The 12649-nt window shown below is 37.0% G+C and overlaps 1 protein-coding gene across 2 annotated transcripts in view; it reads right to left on the bottom strand.

The window, feature by feature from the left end:
• The window catches only part of CSMD1 (CUB and Sushi multiple domains 1), a 1151643-nt gene that overhangs the window by 168042 nt on the left and 970952 nt on the right, over positions 1-12649 (bottom strand). For both annotated transcript variants that reach the window (XM_035319885.1, XM_035319886.1), the window contains exons 34-37: positions 8871-9074; positions 7633-7757; positions 6942-7038; positions 3103-3207 (exon numbers count right to left, since the gene is read on the bottom strand). In XM_035319885.1, coding sequence (XP_035175776.1) covers positions 3103-3207; positions 6942-7038; positions 7633-7757; positions 8871-9074 — 531 coding nt within the window. The remainder of the gene's footprint in view (positions 1-3102; positions 3208-6941; positions 7039-7632; positions 7758-8870; positions 9075-12649) is intronic.

Here is a 12649-nt window from a genome sequence, read left to right as displayed (position 1 = left end):
TTATATCCAGAAATTAAAGAGAATTTACTTTGTGACCTTCATCAGATTGTCACCTAGTCATCGCATTTTTTTAAAGACAAGAATACTCCTAAAAATAACTATTTCCAGTTGAAAGAAACACCATGTAAGCATATGTGCTGAATTTACTATTTTTCTACAGCATTTAAAGTTTTTGAGAGAAGGAATAAAACAAAATTGCATGTTTCAATTAAATATACTTATGTGAGGTAATCCATAGACATTTGTAACACCAAAATTCTGTATTATAGAATCATAGAATCATAGAAAAATTAAGGTTGGAAAAGACCTTCAAGATCATCTGGTCCAACCATTCCCCTACCACCAATGTCACCCTCTAAACCATGTCCCTAAGCACCACATCCAACCTTTCCTTGAACACCCCCAGGGACGGTGACTCCACCACTTCCCTGGGCAACCTGTCCCAATGCCTGACTGCTCTTTCTAAGAAGGAACGTCTCCTAATTGTTTTAACCGTTGAAGAACAGTGCTCTTTGTCCAATTCTTTGTTTTCATTGTTGAAGAGTAGGGGCATGACATTTCCATTTTTCCACTCACCACGGACATCACCTGACTGCTAGGACTTTTCAGCTATGATGGAGATAGACTTGACAACTCAATCAGCCAGTTCCCTCAGGACCCTGGGATTCATGTAATCAGGTCCCACAGACTTGTACTTGTTTAGATTCATCAGGTGGTCTCGAATGTGCTCTTCCCTTACAGTGGGTGGGACTTTGATCCCCCAGCCTCCATCTATGGGTTCAGGGAAATGAAAGACTTGGGAAGCCCATCTGCCTGTGCAGACAGAGGCAAAGAAGGCTCAGTACCTCAGCCTTCTCCATGTCTGTCGTTACCAATTACTCAGATATAGAAACTCACTCCTAATATAATAAATTAGCCACCTATAATTGCTTACACGCTACTATTTTCACCCCTTGGTCTATTTTAACAATTGTTAAAGGTGCATGGTGGCCCTTGGGGACTCCTCCTGTCACCCCAATGCAGCAGCCCGAAGCAAGCTCACCTTGCTCCTTCTCTAGTCTTCCTCCTGCCACGTAGGCTGGCTCTCAGAGGACTGAGCAGCTGAGCAAGTGGCGGGCCAGCTGCAGGGGGCCTGTTTTATAGGGCCTGGGGCAAAGATGGGGCAGCGGTGGCCACTGTGACCTCAGCAAGCCTCTGTGATGCCCAACATGAGTGGCCCAAAGGCAGCTGTGCTGGGAGCAGCCTGGAAGATGCCCTCATGTGGAGGAAGGAGGAGGGTTGGGGGGGCTGAGGGCCCCTTTTCTGGGGCTGGCTCCCCCGGGGCAATTGGCTTGCCAGAGAGAAAGGCTGCCCCATGCAATCCTGCCTCAACCCATTTTTCTTCAGCTCTCCAAGGGTGAGAATCTCTTGTTAACAAAATAAATTACATGTATTGGATTATTTTGTGCATTGTTTACATGCGTACATAATACTTAGTGAGTTCACCATTACTATAAAACTATAATCAAACTGCAAAATAATATGGTTAATATTGGCCGAGTAAATGATTTAGAAGGAGGCGTGCTGAATATGGGATAGATAAGCTTCTACTGAAACAAGTTAATGATCAGAGTTGCTACTGACTAGAAACCTGATTTAGCCTTTTCATAATACCAAACACAACAGTGTGGATAGCTGATCCCCAGATCAGCTCTGACGAGAAGGACCTGGGAGTATTGGTTGACAAGCCGCTCAACATGAGCCAGCAATGTGTGCTTGCAGCCACAAAAGCCAACCTGTCTTTTCCTGGGCTGCATCAAAAGCATCATGGCCAGAAAGGCAAGGGAGGTGATTCTCCTCTGCTTTTGTGAGACCCCATCTGGAGTGCTGCATTCAGCTCTGGGGGCCCCAGCACAAGAAGGTCATGGACCTATTAGACCAAGTCCAGAGGAGGACCACAAGGTTGTTCAGAGAGCTGGAGCACCTCTCCTGTGAAGACAGGCTGAGGGAGTTGGGGTTGTTCAGCCTGGAGAAGAGAAGGCTCCAGGGAAGCCTTCCAGTACCTAAAGGGGACCTACAGGAAAGCTGGGGAGGGACTCTTTTCAGGGAGTATAATGAAAAGTGAGTAAAGCCATTAAAAGGGGGAATGGATTTTAACAAACAAACAAAAAAAGATTAGATTAGATATTGGGAAGAAGTTCTTTGTTCTGAGGCTGGTGAGGCACTGGTACAGGTTGCCCATGGTACAGGTTGCCCAAAGAAGCCGTGGATGCCCCATCCCTGGAGGTGTTTAAGGCCAGGCTGGATGGGGCTTTGAGCAACCTGGTCTGGTGGGAGGTGTCCCTGCCCATGGCAGCAGGCTTGATGATCTTTAAGGTCCCTTCCAACCCAAACCATTCTGTGATTCTATGGTTGCTGCCTCAAGCACAGAAGTCCATCCAGGACAGTAATACCTGTCACTACTAGCTTTACCTGATCTTTATGCTTACACACTATACAAAACATCGACACTTAATACATAAATACTGCAAAATTTGTCAGCAACCTTCTTAGGCTCATACCATTAGTGATTTACAAAGAGAACTGTAGTGTTTTATTGTAGCTCTGAGATTATAAAGCTGTGTTAGGGTTTTTTGTTTGTTTGTTTGTTTTGGGTGGGATGAGGAGGCAGAGGGTTTTTGTTTGCTTGTTTTGCAATTACTTCAATTGTTGAAAGGAATCTAAAGGAAAGAAAAGAATAGCAAGGAAAATAAAGTGTTATCAGTTCTATTTTTTATGAATTGGCCAATGCTGAAACTAATTTTTTCATTGCTATTATCTATATTTTAGAATAGACGGAAACAAGTCGAAATAAATATACATAGTAACCGCCACATTTTTTGAATGTTGTCCTGAATTGCCATCTTCATTTGTTATATGGTGCTAATTTGTGAAAGCTGATTTCAGTAATCTTAAATATCACTTCATTTAAAATGTCGGTTTAATAGATGTCACTTATGTCAGGCTTGTGCTGAGTACAGTTTGGAAATCAGGGGGAAAAAAAAACAAACAGCAATATAAACGTTCTCCCTGTCCATATGTATGCATTCTCCTGAGAAAGTTTCAAAGAGCAAGCAGTCTTACTTTTGTACTCCAGGTGAAAACCAGCTGCTGCCACGCTAATATCAGAGTGAAAATGTAGGTAAAGCTGATTGGAAGTGCTATTCAACAATGCTGGCACAGTTGTACCTAGAAAAATAAAAGTTATTGAATAAACTGTTATATCAGTTTTTTATTGAAAAACAAAGAAACAAACAAAAAACATTACGTAATCAGAACTGAACCAGACAGGCTCATTTTCTTCTCATTATCTGCATGGCAATAAGCTTAACTGCCATTTGACTTTTTTCCACTTGTATAAAAAATAACAGCACAGAATAGAGCAGACAGTCTGGACATTTTGTCTGTATCCTCTCCAGATCTTCTTCCAACTGTAATATTTCACCACTTATCCTAACTATGACAGTGTGACAGGAAATGTAGATGTAGGTGCAGGGCATTAAAAAAAAAAAAAAAAAAAAAAAGAAAGAAAAAAGAAAAAAGACATACTAACATACTAACTTTATATAGCTAATTCATAGAATAATAGAATAGTTAAAAGCAAAAAGTATTCCAATAAGAATAATAAAATTGTGTGTCACTGAATTCAGTGCATGCCATACAACAAGCTTATCATTAACTTTCAACTCATTGTTATTAGCATGGCTAAGTCTGACACATTTTTTCTTTGTTACCATATGACTGCTATGTAACTCACATCATAGAGTCTAATGATGGCAAATCTACTCAGGCTATTTTTATTTTATTTTATTTTTTCCATCTATCCTCAAAGATAGTATCAAGTAGTTAATGAACAGTGGTCATATAAAAAATATTTTTGTTTCTTGTTGGGCATTTGCATTTTCTATAGAAACAGTACGCAGCCTAGGTATGAGCTTGAAATTCAGTCTTGAAAATAAACTCCAGACAGAATTATCTTTGCATTTCTACAGTCTAAACTAAGAAAGGTAAGAGCTTTTAAATCCAAAAATGTATTAAGCAAAATCTTGATATAAATGGTGAGGAAATAAAAAGATTACAAGTTGGTCTTTTATAAACTATAGCTCTTTAAGGAAGTCTTTACTGTCTGACATAGAACCTCCAAGTACAGAAATTCACAGACAGTACAGAGCATTCATGTCACACAATACTTACATTGGAATGCAGAAAACAGTGAAACATCAGGAAGGGAGGACTTTTCATGCTATCCAAACAGAATTTGAAATACAATTAAGGCTAAGGTGTCTGCTCAGTAAAGGTGAGGACATTGACTCACAATGACTGTCCTCTTCCTTTAACAAAATTTTTCTTCTGGCAGTAACAAATGCTATGCATTTCTGTTCCCTTGTAAGATCTGCTAACAAAAGGCTGACTAACCCCGGTTTTTTTCTTCCTGGATATGCTAAGTAAAATTTTATTCTATTTGTAAAAAAACAGTGACCTTCCCAAATGGGAGAATAGGTTTAGAGACAACCTCTGAAAACAATCCCTTACTTCAAAAAAAAAAAAAAAAAAAAAAAAAAAAAATTACATGCATAACTTTATTTCTTTAAACCTGGAAACATGTCTGTTTATGTGAGATTCATCAATAATAATACAGTAAGAATTCTCTCTCTCTCTCTCTTATTAATTTAACACTGTTTAATTCAAGCATTTGGAAAGGCAACTGAGCTTCATTCATGAATAAAAAAACTCCTATACATGTATTTTGTCTTCAAATGGTTCTGTTTTTATACAATAACTGTTGTAAAAGCAATTACTTCAATGCTCATTTTATAAAGGCAGCATTATTTTCATTTCCTCATGATCCAAAAGCACTCCTTTGATGAACAATGTGTTAGGGCTACATTAAAAACAGCCCTTACTGGTCCTACCCAGGGTAGCTCCCTAGGGCCTCCCTCCACCCAGGACCCCATTTCAGCCCCAAGGCTGTCAACCCCTTCCCAAGCAAGGCCAAAGCTGAGCCCATCTGCAGCTCCCCCCCAGACCTGCTCTGTCTGCCATGGGCCCTGCCAAGCAAGGCCCACCCAGTGAGTGGCCCATGTCTTGACATGGCCCCATCCTGTTCCCATTCCCAGGTATGTGCCTGCCTGATGCCTGTGGCTAGGACAGCCATGGTGCCCCTGGCTGCCCTGCTCCCTGCTGGGGCACTGGAGTGGGCCCCGGTGCCAGGCCCTGCCCCACAACACCCAACCCCGGGCAGCTACCATCCTCTTCCATGCCCTGACTCAAAGAAATGGTAGAGCAACCTATCTTTGAGAAGTCTTCAATAAGAAACAGACTCCAATGAATTCACCTTTCCCAGTCAACTCCCTGATACTGTTTAGCAGCACAGTTCAGTAAATTCTTAGTAATTAGATGTACATCTGTACATTTTGAATGCATATTTTGAACATACATGAATTTTAGAGAGTGAATCAGCATAATCTGCGGACAATGGTTTTCTGCACAATTTACTGACACAGAAATGATGCCTGCTGAATTTTACTACTTATGAAACTATACCTGGAAGAAAGAATTCAGTTTTAATGTCACATTACTGGTTCAGTTTTGAGAACAGCAGATTTCATGCCATGTTTAAATACTCTTCACTATTATTTTCCTACACACAAAAAAATTCTTAGTATTGTCCAACATTCATCATATGAAAAATATAAATCTACAGTAAATCTACTGTGCTACTCCATCTACAGTAAAATGGTTCTAATTAAAAAAAAAAAAAAAAAAAAAAAAAGTCTTTTTCAATTTCCCTGGAAATTAGGAAGACTTTTAAGCTAAGATGACATACTTTTAGTGTAGAGTAAGAAAGCATTTTGAATCTTGAGAACCGGTAATTTTCTCACAAACCTATATTAAATAGCCCTGTTAAATAGAACATTGCTAGATGGATCATTTAATCGGTTCTTTATCCACCAGGTCAAAATATTTGCCACATATTTTAACTGTCAAAAGCTAATTACATTTCATAATCTCTTTCTTCATTATTGTCAATTTAATATGCAGTTTAATTGCTAGAATTTAATATAAAATATTATAGTATTTTAATATTTATATTTTGAGGTGGAATCATATCAATTTAATTCAATACGCAAATAAATAATATGTTTTTCTTTTATTTGATCATTCATTTGCTTACATAGTCCAAATACATCTACTCCCTTGAAGTTTGTGTAGTAACCAGAGAGGCAAATTTCCACAAGATGATTTTGCTACACTATAATCAGATCAGGCTTGTAATAGTTTGTGAGTTCAACATATAATTCATGACTTCAGATCATATGAGATATTTTTTCTCTTGGCTGGGTTTATAGACCATGCTCTTACTATAAGAAAAAAAAAAAAAGTCTCATAAAAAAGGAGTAAAAGGATGTATGTCTAATGTATATGTGAAACAAGAAATGACATGGTTTGTTATGTCCCAGTTGTAGTAGTTTGTTTTGTTCTCTAAGCTCCAGTGAGTTTTGATGAACATAGAATGGTTCATCTTTTTCCTGAAAAAAACATGAGCTAAAAAGGATAAGCAAACTCAAAGCTATCAAAGGAAGTTCCTTGAATGGTAATACCACTTGCTATCACTATCTCCTCTCTATGGGAGGTGTAGGTAAAACAGATTTTATTTTTAATTTTTTTTTTTTCCCAGAAGTATCATCACCTAGATCCCTGCAATGAAAGCTAAACAATTTAGTATCATATTTGCTTCTGAAAATCTCTTTGAATATTTAAACATATTTACAGCACCTGAAGTTTTCTCCCCAAAATGAGTTTCATAATGGTATCATAAAAGGTTCCAAACAAATTACTACTTGTGTATGTGTGAGCACCAGTAATGTTCTCTCACACACCTATACATAGCCCTATATGTTTATATCAAAGCATATCCATACCTGAAAAGCTCCCAAGACGTGGTGCTGTCATATCTCCACCATCATATATTTCAAGAGAGTCCCAATTATGTTCAGTGGCAAAGCTGATGACTTGGATCTGTAAAATGCCAGCAAATAACTTTTTAAACCAACTTCTCTTATATGTTTTTAAATGTTCTAGAAACAGCAAAATGAAAGGAGAACATGCCCCAAAGAGAATATAAATAAACACATCAAGAAAACAAAAAAAAGTAAATGAAACATTAACTTTTTAAGTTGTCTTAACTTTTAGCAAATATGAATGTGACACTATTTGAGTAAGAATAATTTTGCACATATTTTGCATGATTATAAATAATTATTCAAAGTGCAAATGAGAAGATAACGAAGACAGTTGCAGACTTCTCAAGTGCCTTCGCAGATAGAAATGGTTGACATTTGCATATCGCATTGAAGGTCCTGCCTTCAGTATTTTACAGTTAAAAAGGAAACCCCCTTGTTAACTATTTCATATTCATGGCCCTATGTAGACAACTAAAATAAAGCCAACCAAAGAACAATACTGAGAAAAACAAAGCACAAATATCTGAAGTAGCCCTGAAATCATCTAATTGTTTACTGTTTTCTGGCACTTCTAGAGAAATAAATGCTTACTTTTTAAACTGAACCACAAAATACTTAATAATCCACGCTTGACAGAACATAGACTTGCCTGAATACCTGATCCCTCAGTCACTATGATTTTCCACACACAATTCAAGCTGTTACCATAAGGTTCAGGGTAACCTGGTGATAGAATAGTACCTCTCCGCTCAGTAAAATTCCCACTACATGGCACTGAAAGAAAGTATTATTATGAATTATTACAAAACCTTAACCGTTTCAGAGAACAGAAAAGTAATAACAATTTTACTAATAAGAAAATGCTCATAATTCTGTTTCGTGGTACAAACTCAGGGACACTTGTGAACTGAACTCAGAAAGCAATGTTATCTAAAATATATTAATGATGTACAGCATAAGATAAAACAGCATGAATAAACAAATCCAAACTGAACTTTGAGTGAGTACAGCCTTGCAGTTCAGTCTAGTTACGTCTTACCAGTGGGTAACTAACAACTGTAAAGTAGTAACTTTAAATACAGTCGTGATTAACAGAAATTCTGTGAACTCACCCCCAGCTTAAGATAGTTCTAACATTGGCCCTAGCTAGTAAAATGGTTTGGTTACATTAAATATTTTTAAACACAAAAGGAATTGCTTCTTTAAGGTCCAAGAAAACACAGCTAAGCTAACCAAAACCAGAATACACAGAAAATAGGACACCTATATTTATTCATAAAACACTCCAACTGATCATAGGGTAAATTCCTATCAATAGCAATTAGTTTGGGATATCAATCCAAGGAGGGGTGAATAAATACTTTTCAATATTTACAAACAAACAAACAAAACAACAAGAAAACAAAGTTCTAAATATTATCCTATTGTAGGTCTGTTGATAAGCTAGAAAATTAGCTATACTTAACAATGCAATCATTATTAATTCTGCATTATGCTTCTATTTGAAAAAAGACACCATAATTCTATGGACAATAGAAATATACAACAAAGACTGTATAATAAAACAGGTCAAGACACTTCTGGAGAATTAAAATATGTCCTGTGTTTCAAGCTGTAGATGAGTCATGAAAATAATGAATGCTCAAGAAAATGTGCACCACACTTGTTCATATAATCTAAGTAATTATTTGAAACACTATACTGCCTACCAGCCAGCTGGTACTCAATTACTTTTTGATATGAAAAACTGCTCCTTTAAATTGGGCATGACTGATATTAATCGAAGGAGAGTGAATATATGTGTTAAATACTATTTTCTGAAACAGTTCCTGAATTCTGATTCAGAGATGTGTGACAAAACAAATGAGTTTAAATGCAATTGCTTACCTACACAGCTTGGAACTGTGTCATTCCACTGAGCTAAGGCATTAGGTACAGAATGACATCGGATAGCTTTTGAGCCTTGCAGCAGATAGCCAGGACTACATTCAAATCGAACAACAGAGCCTGCTGAAAACTCAGAGCCAATTCTCCTTCCATACCTAGGCTCTGGAACTGAGCTACACTGCGTATCACTTGTGCGTGGAACAGCTGCATAAAGAGAGAAGGAAAAAAAAAAAAGCCATGAACCCAAATGACAGTCATCATCTAAAAAATAAACATACCACTAAAAATGCATAGTGTTTCTTGTTGTAGATAGAGAGCACTGTTCTGTTGTTCCTTTTATTTGTTTTCCTCCTGTCATCTCAAAGATGGGCCTAATGCTTTCATGGCTGTTAGCTGGATTATGGTTTTGGGCTGTGACGATGCACAGCCATATGACAACAGCACTTCATCGTATGTGAGTGCCATGGCTCAGAGGGCCAGTGGCTTTGAAAATACATCCTTAGGCATGAGAAGATCAGTTATATTTCAGTTGCCCACTTTAATTACAAGATACTGATACCTATCAACTAATTTACTTATTAAATATGGCAACTTTGGCTTCTCATTAGAAGCCAAGAGAAGTATTAAGCTGTAAATAAACAGATATAAAAACATTGTAATATTATACCAATATGTGATTTATCATATTGGACTATATTCAGCAATTACAACGCACACTCGAGGCTATTTAAATGTATACAGTTGACAGCAATTATTTTTACCAATAATTTCTGCGATTTCACAAACCTGATGTGATATGTGAACAGTTAAAAGACTGTAAGCAATATTTAAAAAGCAAAATAATAAAAATCATTGGAAGCCCATGAGTTTATTTTCCATTAACTTTCTTATTTATAAGCACTTTTTTATAGCAAACTTTTTTTTACTTACCAACTTTTGACACTATGCATTTGTGTACCAAACTTGTTCCTTCTACTTTAGATTTTGCAGTTAGCTATTCTTAAATGGCTACAAATTTAAGAACTAATACATATATTTACAGAAAAAAAGGATAAAGTATCATTGTGTGCAACATCACCTTTACATTTTCATAAAAACAATGTACATAAAAATAATGTTACATATAAATAAGTTTTCTCTGTAAGTGACATCTTCAGAAGTCAATTCAATTTAGTTTTTGTCAAGAATTAGTTTCAAGAAATCACTGCATCTATATACAAGTTCAGTAACACACACAAAAAAATTAAATGGGGTTTAGGTTTTACTTCTAGCAGATTCTCAGACATGGTGTTTCCAGATTACTAACCTTTCTAAAGAATAGTGTAAACAGAATTGCAGTTATATTTCATTTTATTTTATATCCTTCAACTATTTTTTTTTTTTTGGCCTGTAGCTGAAGAACAATATTTTTGTTTATTCCCATACAACACCTGTTCAGCTATCTTGGCCACTAAGTAAAGAACAAGATATGTGGAACCTATAGTTATTTACATATTATTAGCTTCATACTTTTCTTACTTCTTGTACAGTCATTTGCTCTAATCAGAATCATAATTATTTAAGTGCAGTAATTTTAAGTTCTGATACATTCTCTAGAAATTAACATTTGTTGTCAAGTTTCTTACAGAACATTAATTGAAATCAATCCTGTCTTAAATCTAGCATGAAATATGCACCACATTCCAGCAGAATATTGGCAGTTCTCATTTATGTTTACATAACATGATGTTTTATCAGTTTTCTGCTACTGAGAATAAGAGTTAAGTTTATGCAACTACTACCAAGTGTAGAGAAAAGCTTTTTAAAAGAAGGTTTAGATATAATTGAGCCTAGTAATAACAGTAAAACACATGCTCTTTTTATTTATATGCAGACAAGGTCATACAGATACAGTAACATATTTTCTTCTAAATCAACAGGTTAGATTGCTGCAGAAAATTTTTAAAGCTTAAGCTGTAAGCTTCATCTAAGACTGAAAAAAAATGGTCAGATGTGGAATATGCTGTAATGATAATTACACAATAGGTTACTGCAGAACAAAAGCAAATATGTTTTTCAAGGCTTGAAAATGGTTAAATACTATAACTAGTGTAAAAAACAAACAAACAACAACAAAGAAACAAACACTTTTCCATTCAGTAACTTTACTATACCTGACTGTTAAATCATTGGGATTTTGTCATTAAGGTTTCAACAACAGCCTGGTATCACCCAGCTGCTCTGTGAAGCTTGGTCATGCATACAATTCTAACCTTGGCAGGGATCTGTCCTGCACTTGTGGAAGAATAATGAAGAAACAGTAGTTTAAGGATTTTGAGCAATCACAGCTCTTCCTGATGATGACCTGCAGACAATTCAGCTGACACAGCCTGCCCTTTCTAGTTCTTTTATTGGGAATAATTGTATTTTCTTTACCAAATGGTCTACTATACAAGCACAATTTTATTATAAACTTTTTATTATTATTATTATATAATGAATTTACAGCTGACAAGGTGATTATGGCTACTCACATCCAGTTCCAAGACTGTCATATTTACCACATGACTAGGAATGAATAGATTCCTTGGCTGGGACTGATTGCGCATATGGGAGTTTTTGTAGAGATAGATTGTTTCCAGTTATGGGAGAAGAAAACATTCCATACATTGTCGTGAGCAAAACATTTTTTACTCAATGAATTTATATATAATTCATTACCCGTTAACACAAATCTCTGATCACCAATTCAGGCGTTCAGTAAAAAAGAGTATATGAACAGTCAGTCAATCACCGAAGTAAACAGTTGTCCTTCCTCCTCTTGGGTTCAACTTCAGTCAAACACCTGTTGTCCCTTTTCCTTGCCTCAACTTTCCTTTTTTTCTTCAACAGGTTACAGACAGTCCACCTTACTTTCTCCAGTGAGGTGAGAGGCAGCACACGACATTGGAGTCGTGTGCTCTCTTTTTGTTTCTCGCTTTTCCTCTACTGCCCCTTGCATTTTATTCATTTTCTCACCTGTGTTTTGCTTCTTCAGGTTTTCTTGTCACTGTTTCTTAGTATCCCTGCTCTAGCAGGGGCGTCCATGGGCCACACTCACTTAGAGATGTCTACCCCAGTGGGTCTTCCAAAGACCTCCAACCCCTCAGAAATACTCTCACCTCATTGTGGGTCTCTGACAGACCAGAGTCCCTTTAGAGGGGCAGCTCCTTTGGTATGGAGGGCCTCCTTCCTAGGGTGGGTTTCCAACATTCCTTCCAACAACATCCCCAGCAGCATGTCCCCAGCAGTAGCTCTGGCCTTAGGGAGCTGTCACTCTTCAAATCTTCGAGCAGAGGGGACAAGGTTTCAGGATAAAATCTTTGCTTAGATCCCTCACCTGGAGTCCACATCTGCAGAATCCCTAAAGCAACTGTGCAAAGGTAAAGGACTGTTTATAAGAACCAGATTGAAGAATATCCTCTAATTGCCACTTTTCACAGCTGTCAATTTGCATACATATATTTGTAATCTAAACAGATTTTTTTGTGTAACTGGTATTTTCAGCACCTCTGAACAAAGGATGTCAAATCATCTGGTTTCATTACAGTACTGCCTTTGGATAGTTCTTTTTCTGTGAGCAAGCCTTCTCTAGCATTATTGCAAATGTACGGACTGTTTACTAGCACTCTTGAATTAGTTCAGGTAGCTGAAATTCTGCTGTGTGCTTCCTTCTTTTGCAAACTGCAAGCCACCATTTAACTGAGAGCAGTCAGCAAGCAAAACATCCATGGCTAGAGCTGTGCCAGATTATTTTATTG

The sequence above is a fragment of the Oxyura jamaicensis genome, chromosome 3, assembly GCF_011077185.1.
Source record: "Oxyura jamaicensis isolate SHBP4307 breed ruddy duck chromosome 3, BPBGC_Ojam_1.0, whole genome shotgun sequence".
Taxonomy (NCBI): Eukaryota; Metazoa; Chordata; class Aves; order Anseriformes; family Anatidae; genus Oxyura; species Oxyura jamaicensis.
This window is presented reverse-complemented; position numbering and strand designations above follow the sequence as displayed.